General features: G+C 51.9%; 9 protein-coding genes across 9 annotated transcripts; 5 read left to right on the top strand and 4 right to left on the bottom strand.

Annotated features, from left to right (window-relative positions):
- Positions 1–159: 159 nt before the first annotated feature.
- On the top strand, positions 160–2,156 carry IAQ61_006352 (uncharacterized protein; the record flags this gene model as incomplete). Its single annotated transcript, XM_003837680.2, has 4 exons — positions 160–294; positions 416–607; positions 658–1,282; positions 1,804–2,156. 4 exons carry the CDS (start codon positions 160–162, stop codon positions 2,154–2,156), a joined length of 1,305 nt encoding a protein of 434 aa, XP_003837728.2.
- An 807-nt stretch (positions 2,157–2,963) lies between these two features.
- On the top strand, positions 2,964–3,423 carry IAQ61_006351 (uncharacterized protein; the record flags this gene model as incomplete). The annotated part of the gene is made up of 2 exons (XM_003837682.2): positions 2,964–3,079; positions 3,181–3,423. The coding sequence occupies exons 1-2, from the start codon at positions 2,981–2,983 to the stop codon at positions 3,421–3,423; spliced, it is 342 nt and encodes a 113-aa protein (XP_003837730.2). The 5' UTR covers positions 2,964–2,980.
- Positions 3,424–4,094: 671 nt separating this feature from the next.
- On the bottom strand, positions 4,095–4,313 carry IAQ61_006350 (uncharacterized protein; the record flags this gene model as incomplete). The annotated part of the gene is made up of 1 exon (XM_066097153.1): positions 4,095–4,313. The coding sequence occupies one exon, from the start codon at positions 4,311–4,313 to the stop codon at positions 4,095–4,097; it is 219 nt and encodes a 72-aa protein (XP_065952630.1).
- Positions 4,314–5,170: 857 nt separating this feature from the next.
- IAQ61_006349 (uncharacterized protein) lies at positions 5,171–6,163 on the bottom strand (the record flags this gene model as incomplete). Its single annotated transcript, XM_003837683.1, has 1 exon — positions 5,171–6,163. The coding sequence occupies one exon, from the start codon at positions 6,161–6,163 to the stop codon at positions 5,171–5,173; it is 993 nt and encodes a 330-aa protein (XP_003837731.1).
- Positions 6,164–7,372: 1,209 nt separating this feature from the next.
- IAQ61_006348 (uncharacterized protein) lies at positions 7,373–7,675 on the top strand (the record flags this gene model as incomplete). The annotated part of the gene is made up of 1 exon (XM_066097152.1): positions 7,373–7,675. One exon carries the CDS (start codon positions 7,373–7,375, stop codon positions 7,673–7,675), a length of 303 nt encoding a protein of 100 aa, XP_065952629.1.
- A 440-nt stretch (positions 7,676–8,115) lies between these two features.
- Positions 8,116–10,436, top strand: GND1 (phosphogluconate dehydrogenase (decarboxylating) gnd1). Its single transcript, XM_066097151.1, has 9 exons — positions 8,116–8,294; positions 8,492–8,520; positions 8,576–8,614; positions 8,667–8,697; positions 8,767–9,096; positions 9,148–9,282; positions 9,339–9,958; positions 10,008–10,242; positions 10,295–10,436. The coding sequence occupies exons 1-9, from the start codon at positions 8,250–8,252 to the stop codon at positions 10,307–10,309; spliced, it is 1,479 nt and encodes a 492-aa protein (XP_065952628.1). The 5' UTR covers positions 8,116–8,249; the 3' UTR covers positions 10,310–10,436.
- A 640-nt stretch (positions 10,437–11,076) lies between these two features.
- IAQ61_006346 (uncharacterized protein) lies at positions 11,077–11,948 on the top strand (the record flags this gene model as incomplete). Its single annotated transcript, XM_003837686.2, has 3 exons — positions 11,077–11,201; positions 11,285–11,662; positions 11,723–11,948. 3 exons carry the CDS (start codon positions 11,077–11,079, stop codon positions 11,946–11,948), a joined length of 729 nt encoding a protein of 242 aa, XP_003837734.2.
- Positions 11,949–12,607: 659 nt separating this feature from the next.
- IAQ61_006345 (uncharacterized protein) lies at positions 12,608–13,717 on the bottom strand (the record flags this gene model as incomplete). Its single annotated transcript, XM_003837687.2, has 1 exon — positions 12,608–13,717. One exon carries the CDS (start codon positions 13,715–13,717, stop codon positions 12,608–12,610), a length of 1,110 nt encoding a protein of 369 aa, XP_003837735.1.
- A 725-nt stretch (positions 13,718–14,442) lies between these two features.
- IAQ61_006344 (uncharacterized protein) lies at positions 14,443–14,814 on the bottom strand (the record flags this gene model as incomplete). The annotated part of the gene is made up of 2 exons (XM_003837688.2): positions 14,630–14,814; positions 14,443–14,573 (listed from the first exon to the last, which is right to left on the bottom strand). Exons 1-2 carry the CDS (start codon positions 14,787–14,789, stop codon positions 14,443–14,445), a joined length of 291 nt encoding a protein of 96 aa, XP_003837736.1. The 5' UTR covers positions 14,790–14,814.
- Between the last annotated feature and the right edge of the window lie 1,654 nt (positions 14,815–16,468).

Here is a 16,468-nt window from a genome sequence, read left to right as displayed (position 1 = left end):
ACTACATGGAACCAGACAACACGTGAGCCTGGGGTGGTAAGAAGTGATTCAAATCTTGTCCCATCCTGGCTTAGCGCAATCTACCCCATGCTTAAACCGACGTCGCCCGCTTCAGGATAGTGCAACTTCAAAATTTCTGTTTCTGAACCATCAACAATCATGGGGTTCACTCAATTGAACGAGATCGAGCTTCCAGCGGCGTTCGATGCCCATGTACATTTGCGAGATGGCGAGATGGCGCAACTTGTCACACCTACAATTCGCAAGGGTGGTGTCAATCAGGTGTATGTCATGGTAAGCGATCATCCTCCCACTACACGTGACTCGATCTTGAATCTTGTCAATTTCATGTTTGCCCACTTGGTTTCTACATCATGGAAGTGTGATAGAAATATATTCTAAATGCATAAAATAGCCAAACCTCGTCCCGCCCATCACTACAGTGCAGCAATGCCTCGAGTATCGTGACAGATTGCGGGCCATCGAACCGAATGTCGACTACCTGATGTCTCTATATCTCCATGAGTCTATTACTCCAGAAGTGATTCGTGAAGCAAAAAAGGCAGGCATCACTGGTGTCAAATCTTACCCTGCTGGTGTAACCACTGTACGTTTAAAAGGTCGGGACTTGAAAAATGTACATACTAAATCAACCAGAATTCTTCCTCTGGTGTCCTCGACTACGAAACCTTTTATCCCGTCTTTGCTGAAATGGAAAAACAAAACATGGTTCTCAACCTCCACGGCGAAGTTCCTTCCACTCCTGCCCACGCTGCCGTATCCTCCAGATCTGGCCCGGCCATCACCATTCTCAACGCCGAGCCCGCCTTCCTCCCTACCTTCAGCGCCCTACACGAGCGCTTCCCCAACCTCCGCATCATCCTCGAACACTGCAGCACGGGCGCCGCTCTCTCCGCCGTCCGCGCCTGCGGCCCCACCGTGGCTGGCACAATCACTGCCCACCACCTCTCCCTCGTCATCGACGACTGGGCCGGGGACCCCTTTTGCTTCTGCAAGCCTGTTGCCAAGACGCCCGAGGACCGGGACGCCCTGTTGCAAGCCGTGGTCGGTAGCCAGGGGCGTTTCTTCCTAGGCACGGATTCCGCGCCTCATCCCAGCGTCAAGAAGAGAGGAGAGGATAAAGTGGCAGCAGGGGTGTTTACGCAGCCGTATGCGGTGGGCTATGTGCTTGATGCCCTAGCGATGGGGGTGCAGAGGGGTGTTATAAGCGAGGACGAGGTTAGCCAGGAGATGTTGGAGGGTTTTTTTGGGAACTGGGGGCGTAGGTTTTACGGGGTTGGGGATGGAAGCGGGGAGAGGGTTTTGTTGAAGAAGGGGGTGGAGACGATCGATGAAGTGTTGAGAACGGAGGGGGTGGGGGTCGAGGTTGTGCCGTTTAGAAGAGGGGAACAGACTTGGGGTGTGCAGTGGAAGTAGGCCCGTGTCTGCAAGGCTACAGGGCGTCTCTTTGCTCGGTAGTAGAATGTACATGGACTTATCATTGATTAAATTTACATGACTCGTTTTAGGACGTGAATAGTAGTACCGAGGATGATCAGATTTCGATTTATTCTGCGACTTGTTTTTCAGGATCAATGATTGTTGCAGTGTTTGTTGTAACAAAGGTAGCCGAGGTCACAATGGCTATGACGTCATCCATTCACTCTGTTGCTCCCGCTACTCCCGCTCATCCACCCGCAGATGTCTAGACTACATACACTATCACTTCCACCGTGCCCCAAAGCCCGGAAGCCACCCCCTCCCTAAAAACCTTCAACAACACAAACCCTCAATCCATCCCAGCCCCCCAAACTGATCCAACAATGCCCCCCACTACCACCACACCCATCCCAACCCTCCACTCCAAATCCGACTACCTCCGCGCCATCACCCACGAAGGCGTCACCATCCTTCAAGGCACCGCCACGTGGTGCGAAAAATGCAAACTCATCGCGCCTGAGGTGCAGAAGATGGTGGCCGAGTACCCAAACGTGCGGTTCTACACGTACGATGTGGAGGAGTGCGAGGACATTGCGCAGGAGTTGGGGGTCCGGCAGATGCCGTCATTTAGTGTGTTTAAGGATGGAGATATTCAGGAGGGGGTTACGGGGGCGAGGGCGGGGGAGGTGAGGAGGGCGATTGAGGGGTGTTTGTAGGGTGGGGAGCGGAGGGAGGTGGGCTTGTGAGGAGAGGTTGAGAGTACTGGTTTTGATCTGAATGTCCAATGGAAGTGAGCTGTCTTAGAGAGTAACAAGTGCTGAATTGAACTCTTTTTTTTTACACCAGACCATCAGCGTGTTCGTGATGATCAGTCTTTGATGACGCTTCAACCGAAGCAAACGCGGTTCCTGAAAAAGCAACAGCATCAATTGAGGTGCGGGAAAATAAAAGCAGGGGCTGATAGCGTTGCTCTCCAAACATTGTCCATGATGTGGATCATGATTACTGCATCTGTCTGCTTGGAAACATATGGGAACCGATGACGAGATCACACGCGACCATCGTAGACAAGTAGTGGACCATTATGGCCATGTTGAAGAATCACAAGTACAGATCCTGTGCGCATTTGTGTATCACATGCTACGAATATCAAGCGCACAGAGTAAATCCTACTGTCTATAAGTTCGCTATTACTGTCCTTGTATTTCCGTGCATCACAATCGCCCACACGTTGGGCCTCGCTACTATATATACAACTTGTCGCGATATCAATATCCCATCAATATCCCAGCGTATATATCCCGCAAAGGGGTGGGGTGGGAGTGTTCACTTTTGCCTCTAAGATGTCGGTGCTTTCTGAGGATGCGGTCGGTGTGGAGCAGAAGTTCGCCGAAGACGGAGGGCAGGAGGTGGTCTTTGCCGACGAAGAAGAACCAGAGCAGACACCTTCGGCAAAAAAGGGACATCACAGTCTTTACTCAACGCTATAAATCGGTCACGAGACCACGAACCTCTCACGGTAGAAGACTACATCTCACACATGTCTCAAGATTCAGCGATGCAGAACGTGGGCAACAGGAATGATCGTGGAAAGGCCGTGGCACCAAGCCACCGCACCTCAAATAACCGTCTACATGCGGTATGTGAAACGCCCAGATTGGCCCGTAGGTTACGTCCAGTAGCCCGCTGTAGCCTCATGTCTTACGTAGTCGTGGGGATTTTTCAATTGGTGTTTCCCAGACAATGCCAGCAAAGAACTGGACGATTGACGATGGCGAATCTTTCTGCAATGCTTCACGCCACAGCTGGCTCACCGGCGACCCAACAAGAACTCGTTGTCCACGAGCTGGAGAAGGCATTATCAGTATTAGGCGCAAAATATCAGTCCTCCGCGAAATCGAGCTAACAGAGAAGTATGTTGCTGGTGGGCTTATCTCATATGGGACTTCTATACCGTACATGACTGTCGAAGAGAACCAGTGATCAGGATGATATGCGCAATCTTGTGCCCAGATGGCCAATCAGACATGCCACAGGCAATAAGAAATGACCTGAGTCCGGATAAGCGCGATGTACAACAGAAATGGGGTGTTCTGAATGTGATGACGAAGACATTCGTCGTCAGGAAAAGGGAGCCAGTGAATTACATACACTCCCAACGACTGCAAATCAACTGGGCATTGATATTCACCTCAATACCTACGTCTATACTGTCTAGTCACAATATATATTCGATAAAACTATTCTTCACCGCAGGAGTCCCTAGGCGCTAACATGACAAAGTACATTACTTACTCCCAATACAACCAAGTCTTCAACATCGATCTTCCTCGTAGCATAGTCCTCACTGTAATGCCAGGCTCAACCATTAGGTATACGTCCACGGCCTAGCGTCTTTACAGATATACTTTGGTGTTCGTGATGTCACAGAAGGAAGGCTTGGGTCGATACGCGCGAGCTGTGAAAACCGTGTCCGTCCGTCTTGCATATATCAGTTGACGAGCTCCCATTAATTGGTGTGTCGTGCCAGGTAATCACATGGTTCAGATCAAGTCAGAGAGAATTGAAACTTTACGCGTGAAGTTTTGGGGGACAGCCAAAATCTCGCGTCGTCTTCTTTGGGGAAGGTAGAGCGCTCGAAGTCGGTCGGCCGCCTACCGGTGCTTCCATTGCAGTTTCCTTCTCTTGCTTATTATGTCGTTTTTGAATTCTAACATGACGAGATGGCAGGTACGGGCCTGAGGGAGTGGGGTATCTATATCTTCTGCATCTGCTCTTGATTCCTTTTCTTCTTCTTCTTCTTCTTCTTCTTCTTCTTCTTCTTCTTCATCATCACTAGGACCTGTGGTTACAAACGACAACAGTAAGTGCATTGATTGTCTTTCAGCATTGGTGTCTCACGTATCAATGTTCTACTCCACCATTCCCCTGCGTCTCACCTATTATCTTGGCCTGAATTGTCCCATTCCGTGTATGTACAAGGTCCTCCTGTACAAGGTGACACCACGCCAAAGTGGTGTGTCGAGGAACTAGAGAAACAGGATGGCGTTTACATGAAGAGAGTAGACAGCTCATGATAGACTTTTGAGCTGAGCTCTCGGTCTGTTGACACTCCATGTAGTTTGTTAGCATCCTAGGCAGTTTTTCAAGCTCCCCCGCCATTTTCCGATGCGTGGCGCAGTTTGCTGTACCCACAGTCTCACATGTGACAGCCCAGTCTCTACCGTGAACTTGCAGGTAGAATCGGACGCTCAAAGTCATGGATAGTGTGTATATAGATTAACAAAGGCTGTACCGGTATGAGCAACTGTGGCAGTCAAAGGCAGTGGATTGATGATATTCCACTTCAGACTCCGAATGCAATTCACACGCTCGGTCCAAATACCAGCTCACTAGCGTAAATCCCTAGCTGTAGGTTTGCATCACCATACCATACATCTGGCATGTCCAAGCCAGCCCGAGCCAATTCCACTCCGTCTCAAGAAAAACACACAAATCAACGCCGAGTCTCGCGTGACCATGGTCTGGAAATGCAATGCCAACGCCAGTATGTAAACTCGCCCAGAGCAACAGCAGCAGCAGCAGCAGCAGCAGCAGAAAGGGGCAAAACAAAAAGGAAAAGATCCACGTTACTCACGCTGAATGAACAGGTCCATTTGTACACATTGAATGACAGGCCAATTGCACATGAGATCATACTCGGAATCCCCACCAAGAATCCACCAATGCATCAGCCAAGCAACCTAGGCGCATTCCCCTTGCCCTTCTTCTGCACACCTCGAGGCACAAACATGGCCGGGGACACGGCAACCGGTGCCGCAGAATTAGCATGTCCCTTGTTATCCCGATGATTCCTATTCTTACTATTCTTGCCACGATTCTTGTCGTGCTTATCCTCGCGCTTGACAACGGCCTTGACTTCCGACGTCGCTCGCTTGATGAGGACGGGGTGGCTGCCGATATATTTTCCCTGCATTTCCTTGGCGGCGCGGAAGTAGTCGTCTGTGTCTGCGAAGCTTACGAAGCCGTAGCTTTTGCTTTTGGTGGACTTTTTGTCGCGCACGACGCGTGCTTTGGAGAGGGAGGGGTACTTTGCAAAGGCTTTGAGGAGGGATTCGTCTGTGACTTCGCCTGCGAGATTGCCGATGAAGAGTCGGGGGTGTAGAGGGTTCCATTCGAGTAGCGTCTCGTCCTCCCATTGCTTTCCACCTCCTTCGCGTATGACGGTCTTCTTTTTGCCTTCGGTCGCGGCCCCCGTCTCGACGTCGGTTGTTGCGGCGGCCTCGGGGCGAAGGCTGGCGGCTGTGCTGCTGCCTTTTTTTGTATTCGCGTCTTCCCTGTTGTATGCGCTCGTCCACTCTGCGATGCGCGCCTCCTCCTCGGGGTCAAAAGTACCAGCAACGCCACGAGTCACGGGCGGAGCGACGGGATAAGATGCGGCTGGGGCAGCTGATGCATATGCTGGGTATGAGTAGTTGTTGTAAGTACTGCTGGCCGGATAAGTGGGTGCCTGATATGGGGCGCTCACAGAGGCTTGCGGGTAGCTGGGCCTGGGCGCAGCTGCTTGTGGAGGAGCATGAGCGACGACTGAGCGGGGTGTGAAGCCAGCAAAGGCTCGGGGGCCAGCATGATTCGGTCGTGAGGGTGGCGCAGCGTAGGTGGATGGCGGTGGACGTGCAGGCAGTGAATGGTGAGGTTGCAGATTGGCGTCTCTGTTGGACATTGTGGCGGAGGACTTGCTCGTCAGTTCAGATTAACGCTAGCGAGGTGATGACTTAACCAGCTACGTGGAGAGATGCGCGTTGCTCTCGTTGGGTAGATGGTTGAGGGTGTTTTGCGCCGTAGTACTAGTGCAAGGTAGTAGGCTGCAAGGAACTGTCGCAAGCGCGGGCGCGTTTCACGAGGGGGGGGGGCGGTGATAAGGTGAAGCGCGGTCGAGGGATGACAGAGGTGTGTGAATGAGAGCGGGGTGCCGGCCGTGGGGGCACAGTAGACTTGGTGGTCGGTAGGTTCTAGGTAGTGCAAGTGAGATTTTATTAATGCCGCAGCGGTTGCGCAGGCTGAGAGGTGCGGCCAGATGCTGACTACAAAGGCTTGGTCGTGGTGGGGGGGGGTCTTTTTTTTTTTTTTTTGGCTGAAGCTGAAAAGTGGTGGGTCGGGATGTTTCTTGGATGTGAATGGAGGGGGGTTTGGGTGGGATGACGGGCCGGTGCAAAGTGGAAATTACCGTTGAGGGTGTGTGTAATAGTTTCGTTGAAGTGGTAATCAATCAATCAAGCAAGTCTGTTTTCTGTTGGGGTGAAGGAAGTGGTTGCAAGGTTACTCTAGTCGAGTCGAAGGGAGCGGCTTGGCACTTTCGCACAACGAGAGACCAACCCATCCATGGCGGCCCACGTCACGTGACCGTTGTGTCAGTGGACTGTGCAGCTCTGGGCCCGTCCGTCAGCGCCAATACTAGAGGAGACACAACTGCACTTGGAGTGGAACAGAAAGATGGGCAAAGAGGATTGGGTGACGGTATCCGCCCCAGCCAATGACTTCAGAAGAAGGATGGCTCTACTCTAGTACACAGTCCTTGCTTGGTACGTAGTAGGTGTTTATGAAGCATCTCCTAGAGTAGAGTAACGAGGTATAGTCCTAGGACGGTATATGATACGCTGCATGCACAAACAAAATTTGCAGCCCTTCTAGCGCGTCCGATGATGCCGATGCCGATGCGCCATGGTGCCCGCCCCTCCATCATAACGCCATCACTAGTAGAGTAGTGTAGAGTACTGGAGTTTGGCTGGCAGGGCTGAAATGAATCGAAGGGGGCTCCATTGATTTTCAACTAGAGAACATAGAACATGCCACCGGACATGTTAGTATGTTGTACATACGTACTCGGTTGGAAATGATGCAGGCTTGGCATGGCTGACTAACCACCATCTCCATGGCGCTGTTCCGGTCACTCAACATGAGCACATCTCTCTGCCTCTGCGGCAAAAGGAATAGACCATTGTGTAGAGAACGTGTGCTGCAAGTTGTTGTTGTCGTTGTTGTTGTTATTGCTGAGGTGGACCAGTTGGTGTCAACTGGACTGTGTCAACTGGACAGAGTGCCATTGGTGTCAACTGGACAGAGTGCCATTGGTGTCAACTGGTCAGAGTGCCATTGGTGTCAACTGGACTGTGTCAACTGGACAGAGTGCCATTGGTGTCAACTGGATAGAGTGCCATTGGTGTCAACTGGATAGAGTGCCATTGGTGTCAACTGGATAGAGTGCCATTGGTGTCAACTGGACTGGAGTGCAGCGTACACAAGAGTGCCATTGTACACCACAGGATGAGACCTGAGACCATCCATCTACCTCATTGCCATCAGCGCAAAGGGCGTGGACTTATCCCCGCGGCCGAAGCCCACCCCACCGTCACCACTGCCACTGCGTATACTCTATGCGTTTGGTAGCCGGTAGGGATGGCGAGGGAACGTGCTGCTTTGGGGCATTGCGCCCATTTCGCCTTTCGACGTGACGCATTAGTGCCCCGCTCTCCTCTTGCCAGTCTTCCGGCTCGGAGAACTGCCTTACAACTTATCATTGCGCGACCCCCACCATCCAACTCCCTCTTCCGGCCTCTGTTCCTTCTCAACCTCACCAGCTTTTCTTCAAGCCACCCCTCCCCTCCCTCCCCTCCCCATTCCCATTCCCATTCCCATTCCCATTCCCATTCCCATTCCCATTCTCGGTTGCACGCCAGGCCCGCTGCAAACTGTCACCCCACCAACTACTACCACACCTCCCCTACTACCAAATCAAACCAACAACCACCATGTCCACCGAGGCCGTTGGAGACTTTGGCCTGATCGGTCTGGCCGTAAGTGTCTCCCTACCATCAGGCGCATGCCTGCACCTACACCGCAGCCTTGGGTTTCGTCCTTCTTCCATGGCCTTTGCGAAAAAGTAAACGTGGAGGAGGGCATGCACGCCAATCTGCCTTGCTCTACTACAACAGTCTGCAAGACTATTCTTGACCATACGGAGAAATTATATTGACTTGCCCTCTCTGCGCAGGTTATGGGCCAGAACCTGATCCTCAATGCGTATGCACCCACTCATCGCTCAAAAATCTCCACGAGCAATACTGACATGGCGCAGCGCCGATCACGGCTTCACAGTCGTTGCCTTCAACCGAACGTATGCGCTTCGAAAACGTCACAGGGAAAAGCGAGAACTAACAGACTGCCAGCGTTGCCAAGGTCGACCGCTTTTGGCCGATGGTAAGGAGACCTGTTCATAGACGGTAAAAAAAAAGTGGAAAAAACACGGACAGCTGACATGCCGCAGAGGCCAAGGGCAAGTCCATTGTCGGTGCCCACTCCATCAAGGAGTTCGTCTCGAAACTCAAGAAGCCCCGCCGCATGATGATGCTCGTCATGGCTGGCAAGCCCGTCGACGACTTCATCGAGCTCCTTCTCAACGAGGGTGGCGTCGAGGAGGGCGACATCATCATCGACGGTGGCAACTCGCACTACCCAGACACGAACCGCCGCACAAAGTACCTGGCCCAGAAGGGCATCCGATTTGTCGGAACCGGTGTCTCGGGAGGTGAAGAGGGTGCTCGCTACGGACCTAGCATCATGCCTGGTGGTAACGAGGACGCTTGGCCATACATCAAGGTACAATGGCTGCAAGAGGGCTATGGTACTGGCTAGCTAACAACGCCTCAGGATGTCCTCCAGTCCATTTCTGCAAAGTCTGACGGCGAGGCCTGCTGCCAATGGGTCGGTGACGAAGGTGCCGGTCACTACGTCAAGATGGTCCACAACGGTATCGAGTACGGTGACATGCAGTTGATCTGCGAGGTGAGATGGGCGAATCAAAAAAGTTTCAATTCAGCAGCAGCTAAACCAGTCACTAGGCTTACGACATCATGAAGCGTGGTCTGGGCATGACCAACAAGGAAATGGGCGACGTCTTCGCGCAATGGAACACCGGTGTCCTCGACTCTTTCCTCATCGAAATCACTCGCGACATCATGTACAAGAACGACGATGACGGCACAGCCATTGTCGAGAAGATCATGGACTCTGCTGGCCAGAAGGGTACCGGAAAGTGGACTGCCATCAACGCTCTCGACCTCGGCATGCCCGTTACCTTGATCGGAGAGGCCGTCTTCGCTCGTTGCCTGAGTTCGCTCAAGCAGGAGCGTGGCCGTGCCGCTGGACTGCTGGATGGACCCAGCCCCAGCTTCTCTGGTGACCGCAAGGCCTTCATCGACAACCTCGAGCAAGCTCTTTACGCCTCAAAGATCATCTCTTATGCCCAGGGTTTCATGTTGATCCAGAACGCGGCCAAGGAGTACAACTGGAAACTGAACAAGCCAGAAATCGCGCTCATGTGGCGTGGTGGCTGCATTATCCGCTCCGTCTTCTTGAAGGACATCACCAAGGCCTACCGCGCCAACCCCGACCTCGAGAACCTTCTCTTTGACGACTTCTTCAACAAGGCTATCCACAAGGCACAGTCTGGATGGAGAGAGTAAGTCATCTCCAAGCCGAATGGCGCCACCGTACTAACAGTCTGCCAGCGTCGTCTCCAAGGGTGCTCTCTGGGGTATCCCAACCCCTGCTTTCAGCACAGCACTCAGCTTCTACGACGGATACCGCGCCAAGGACCTGCCCGCCAACCTGTTGCAGGCACAGCGTGATTACTTTGGCGCACACACATTCAGGATCAAGCCAGAATGCGCCAACGAGACATACAAGGAGGGCCAGGACATCCACGTCAACTGGACCGGAAGGGGTGGAAACATCTCGGCTTCCGTAGGTCCTCCCAAATCAACGATGGCGTGTAGCAGAACTAATCATTCAATAGACCTACAACGCATAAACGGATTCAACGTCACGGCTCGAGGATGGATGGAGCGTACAGCGCTACTTGGCATTTGCGCTCAAGAAGTGACCAAAGTAATAGTATTGTAGAATCTGAATTGGAGAAATGACTCACACGTCGTTGAAGTGTGCACTGTGCCGTGATGAATGCCAAGGTGTCCCTTTTGCTTTACGTATACGTAGTACTGTGATGGAAGCAAGGTGTCAAGCTTATGGGGGGTACAGTACCAAAGGGGGCATGCAAAGAGACCTCGGCACCCTTGAGAGCAGCTGTCTGTTCGTCATGATAGAATAGGCTATTGTGAAGGTGTTGCGCTGTGTGGAAGATGCCAAAGAATATCTGGAAACGCTCACGTCGGACCCATGGGACGGCTCTGGCGGTACCCAAGTCTGGTTGGTGTGGCCGTGGGCAAGCGCCAACAAGCAGTCTTGGCGTTTGTGGGTGGGATGGTTGGAGCGCATCCATAGCCCACACCACCTGCATCCCCTCCGAGCCACGACAGCTTTTCTGCCGCGCTCGCGCTCGTATCCTCTGCCGAGTCGCGTGCACTTTTGCCGTCTCCTTCTCGTCGCTCTTTTGCAGTGCCCCTTGACTGCGTGCATGTATCCTCGGCGTTAAGGCTTGCGGGAGTCTTTGGTGAGCATATAGTTTGCTGCTTACGAGCGCAAACACACAGGGGCAAACACTACAGATTCTCCCAGCGTCAACAGTAGACTCTGGAGACGAAGAACGTGCAGCAAAAGAGCTCGACATAGGCCATCGCTATGGCGGACAACAAGCGCAACAGCGTTGCGGGGAAGATCGCTACCCCCAACTTGAAAGCTGGCGCTGCAGTGAACAAGGATATTATAAGTCCAGATTCGGAATTGTTCAAAGCCATTGGGGCGCGGTAAGCCACACTTTTCACCCTGTATACTTGGACAGAGAGAGCTTTCGCCTTGAATGATTACTGGCCATGCTGACACTCCCCAGCATCAGGATTACCTGCGCTCCCCACAACAACACACTCGAGGGGACTCTCTTCACGGCTTGCGATCTCACCCACTCCCTGGCCATCAATACTGCACCAGCTCCACCAAACCCATCTGTGCCCCTCACAAGCCAACCGGGAGACTATCACATCATCCCGTTTGCCCACCTGCTTTCCTTTGAGATTCTCAGTCTTGCCGAACGAGCCCCAGAAGCACAGTCTGGCTTCGCAGGAGCGCAGCCCACTATCTCGAAGGTGGACCTTGCTGCAGGCCGGGCGCGCGAGGAACAGACGATCCGTGAGATGAAGAAGAAGGATGCGCAAAAGGGCAAAGGTGTCAGTAAAGAAGCACAGGACTTGTTCGATGCCATCTCAAGAACGTGAGTATCCTCAACTGTGCCCGTCTTTGGAATCGAGAAAGGGGCTAATTCAGAGCACAGACTCCCAACTCGCTGGGTAGACACGCAGATAGTCGTCAGCGACTCCGTCCTTATCCAAGCGCCGTACACACTCGACAGCATCAAAGCGCCCGCCGACAAAGCTCAGGCGGAGGCACATGTCCGCAAGATTGTGGAACACTACTACCAGCGCAAGAAGGGCGCTTCCTCGGGAGGAGCAGCTCGCGCCCCGGTCGCCTTGCCGATTGCGCCCCGAAAAGGGGGTTAGATCTGGGAATAGATTGGACGCAGGCCATCCAAGACATCTCCAGGCGACGCCGCGCGAGAATATAGCCATTCTTTGAATGTCCGTGGTCTGGCTCTAGGTGGCCTGACCATGACATGATGCGCCTAAAGAAACAATTCATGAAGAGGCCATGGTCTGCTATGAGGACTTCAAATGCGATGTAGGTATCCCTTTGCCAAAGCCAGAATAGATCTAGTCTATGGCCAATGTGCAATTGCACATGGAAACCGAGTTTAGTCGGGGAACCCGGCGTACATTGTACATGCTGCGTATCCAAATGGATGGAAAGTCGAGTAAATAAACAATGACAAATCACGTATTCAACGTGGGAATCCACGATACATGTTGCAAGGCATTGGAAAGATGGAAATTTTTGTTTTGTGGTGAGGGTCCGAGAGATGATGGTGGTGAACGCCGTGGGTGTACCTGAAAATACTAACGAGAAAGGCTGTGTTTGACAATCCAGAGGATCAGCCTATGCTTTATACGAGTAGTAGTGGTGTTTTGAAATGCTAGAAAATGGTATGAGCAATGGGTCTAAACGTCTAATCCCCGTAGGTTACGGCATCTACCGTCCACCACGCAAAGAAGAAACATATCAGAGCCCAGAACAAGACACTAGAAAATCGCACAACCACCCCCTACGGATACACAAACCGCCGATCCCCCATAATCCCCCAAACCTCCTCCACAACCCTAACCTGCTCCTCCCGCTTCGCCCCCCTAACCGCAAAATACACCCTCCCCTCCAGCGTCGGCCCCCAATCCCCCGGATTCGCAGACGCCACCAAGCCCCCCGCCTCCTCGAGGATGATCCAGCCGGCAGCTACATCCCAAACCCACACCCCAGCCTCCCAATACGCATCCAGCATGCCCTGGGCCACGTAGCAGAAATCCAGAGCGGCGGACCCGTTGCTGCGCACGGATTTACACATTGCACCGCCTTCCGAGTGTGCGGTTAGCAGCGCGGTGTGCACGGAGGTGCGAAGTGCCCAGTTTGGACCGCTGCGTTGGTTTCCCCATTCTACGGCTACGAGGCAGTCTGCTAGACCGTTGAGCGGGGGCGGGATGGGGTAGAGGGGTAATTTGACGGACGAGCCTGTCGAGAGGTTGGTCAGGTAAGCGCCGTTATTCTTGAGCGCGGAGTAGAGGTCTGCGCGGAAGGGGTTGTATACGATGCCGACCACGGGTTTGCGGGCTACGGCGAGGGCGAGGCTGATTGCGCAGTTGGGAACTTGTTTTGTGAAGTTTAGGGTGCCGTCGATGGGGTCGCATATAAAGGTTGGAGAGGCGGGGAGGCGGGTACCTGGCTTGAAGGATTCTTCGCCGAAAAAGGGAATGTCTGGGTAAGCAACGTGTAAGCGTTGTTTGACGAGTTCTTCCACCTCGCCGTCGTATTTGGTCACGAGGTCGGAGGTGTTGTTCTTGGTTGTGGCGGAGACGAGGAAGTCGTGTTCGGCTTCGAGGAGGATTTTGCCGGCGTCCAGGGCGATGGCGGTGAGGAGGGCGTGGATTTCGGAGAGGTCGTGGGAGGTCAGGTTGTAGGGGGCTAGGGTTAGGGCGAGGGAGGGGGTGCTGGAGGGGGTGCTGGAGGGGGTGAGGAGGGGGGAGATGGGAGCACTGGGGGTGGAGGTGCCGCTTGAGTTGGCGAACGGGCTGGTGGATTTGCTATCGTCATTGTTGGTTTCTAGACCCGTGGGTTCATCAAGCATACTCCTAGAGGCCTTAAGCGCGGAACTGTCGTTGCTCATTTTTACGTATCTTGTTGGTTTGAATCCGGATTTGAGCGTGGGAAGGCGAGTGGAGTGTTGGTCGAATGGCCTTGCAGTAGTCGAGTGTGGGAATTGAGCAAGTCTGCTGTGTATCGAGCAAAAGTAAATTGCGAGGATATCTACCTTTCTTATATACCACAACGGCAGAAGCCGGGGCCTGCGAAGTTGTAAACGGACATTGGAGGGGAAGTAGACGTCGAAGAACCAACGCCGCAGCACCGCAACGCTTATGCTGGTGGTGTAGGTACCGTACAGGTCCAAGCTTTGTCTCACTGAGTTGAGACTTTGAACAGTGTAGAGTCGCAGAACCGCGACCGAGATACACTCCTGTTATACCCATTCCTCAATATTCTAGGGGTATATATCAACTTTATGAGCGCGCGTGAAACTAGCTGACCAACACGTGTTGATTTATTTTGGTTTGTGAAAGCGCCGCAAGCTCGTGAGCTAATGCAACAAGTGCAGCCACGTCGTTTAAGCACGTCGGTTGGGGTGTCAGGGCGCCTTGGACTCGGCGTCTCGACTCTCAGAGGTTACCTACGGCTTGGTTCACATGGTTTGCGGATCCCGTTGATCAATGTGTCCATGTGATCTGGATGTTGGGCTTTGGCAACGGGTTCAACCGTGCCTGTTCACCATGCTTCCCCGACCTTGGGACAGGTTGATGTGCATGTGTGTTTGGTATGGACATGTTGATTGGAAGATTATTGCCGGACAGCGAGTGACATGCGACTTTGAAACTTTGGCAGGACGACGAGGTCCCGTGTCGGTCCGAGGCCGCCTGTCGTCTTTGGCGCTATCATGGCCTCGGTAGATGCAGAGGAGTAGTTCCGTGCTTTTCAAAGTGTGTTGTCTGATCAATGAGAAGATGTGAATAATGTGTATGATAACATGGATGGTCCAAGGCTGTGTGTGATCTTATGTGTTTTTGTGAGGAGACCTGGCTATGCAGGACATAGTTGTTGACGGTACCAGCACAACTCATTGCCGATGCCAGAAGCATTAGAAGACGTCTTAGAGCAAGCAGATGCAACATGCCATGCCATGCCATGGCGGTGAAAGAAAATAATGCCAGACTGGAAACAATTTGAGTTGTTCCAAGGTTTCCTTTAACATTTCTGTCCCGGAGAAGAAGAGATGAGCAGCAACAAGGGTCATGTAGTCGTGTCCGTGCGCAGAGTTCAATTGAACTTAACCACTCTACCATACACACTTCACATGTGCATGGTGTATCGTCCTAGAGTATCCTCTAAACTGGCTGGGAGTGAGGGCGACTCTGGCAGCAGGTTCAAAACCTATTGTTTCCAATTCCGATGTCGAATACCTCCAAATACTCGACCCAATCGTAATCGTTGTATCTAGCTGACGTCATTCAACATCGACGCTCATCACGGGTGGAGTAATTGACCCATGGCATCATACCTATGATTTGTATCACTATTTTGCAATAAAAGCAAGAACGTATGCAAGGTGCATCTTCTCTATAATGCCGAACGCCTATGGAGTTTTTTTGGTACTTGCAATGCACCGAAATTCAGTACATGAAGCAAGCGAACCGAGAGCAACTGACCATTAACCAAGGCTTTGACAATTTAAAATACGACAAAAGTGCGATTAAATGCCTAAAATTTGAGTATAAGTACACGTCTTCCCCTCAACTATGCTTACAATATACACTCATCAGTCTGCATTGTCATTCATTCCGTCCACCATCTTGTCCCGACCTGGATTTTACCAAGCTTTCGAAACTCCGCCATGAGACTTGCTATCACCACTTGTCTGCTTCTCATCGCCAATTTGGCTGCCGGCCAGGTTCAGGACGTGCCGAAGATGCAAACCCCTAATAGTCTTGTCTTTAATCCCATATATTTTAATCTTAGGTACCTGTATTCTAATTTGAACATTTTATAAACATTCACAATGGATTGCCAATGTCAGGGGCCAGTGGGAGATACGGCGGCAGAGTTTTGCTGCAGTGATCCCGACGGCCAATACAGTGACAAGAATGGCCCGACATTTCTTGATGGGTCGGATCACCGTGGAAAAGGTTGGCAGCAGATAAAAAGTGCCGGTTTACTTTGGAAAATCCGAAGGACATACCGTCAAAGAAGTGGACGGATGGATTTGCTGCCTGCTGTCTGGCTACACCACGCGATCTGCGTTTAGAAATCACTGGCGGGAGCTGTGAGATATTGCTTTAGAGTCATGATCTTGATCTCAATTGCTCTTGTACTTTAACTATGGAACGTTCGACGCTGTATAACTACTGTGATTTGCTAGGGCTATATTGCAATACATCAGTACCCAACTCAATACCGCCATATATCAACGTTAATAGATCGCCATAGATATGGATATATCGTGATATCAAGGTAGGCCTGATCTATCGTGATATTGGGGTGCGTCAAGGTAGGTATCGAGCGTGGTATCGATATATCGCGATATCGAGGTGGATATCAAGGTACCATAGGTAGGTATCAAGGCTGCCCTGAACGATGAGGCAATGTAGAGATGTTTAGGGGAAACAAAAATATACCGCGGAGGACAGGTTACAAAACAGTAGTAGTAGCAATTGCAAGAGGTTTTGTTAAAGACACAAAGTACATTGTTAAAAGTAGAGTTATTGCTTTTTCTGAAATGTCCGGGCGAACACAGCCGTTCTGCCCTGCCTACAACCATACCTACCGTGATATAAACTAGGACTAGGTAAGGTCTAAGATAATTCAAATC

The sequence above is a fragment of the Plenodomus lingam genome, assembly GCF_022343315.1.
Source record: "Plenodomus lingam strain CAN1 chromosome Unknown contig_26, whole genome shotgun sequence".
In the NCBI taxonomy this organism is placed as follows: domain Eukaryota; kingdom Fungi; phylum Ascomycota; class Dothideomycetes; order Pleosporales; family Leptosphaeriaceae; genus Plenodomus; species Plenodomus lingam.
Note: the sequence above shows the minus strand (reverse complement) of the source record. Positions and strands in the feature narration are given on the sequence as shown.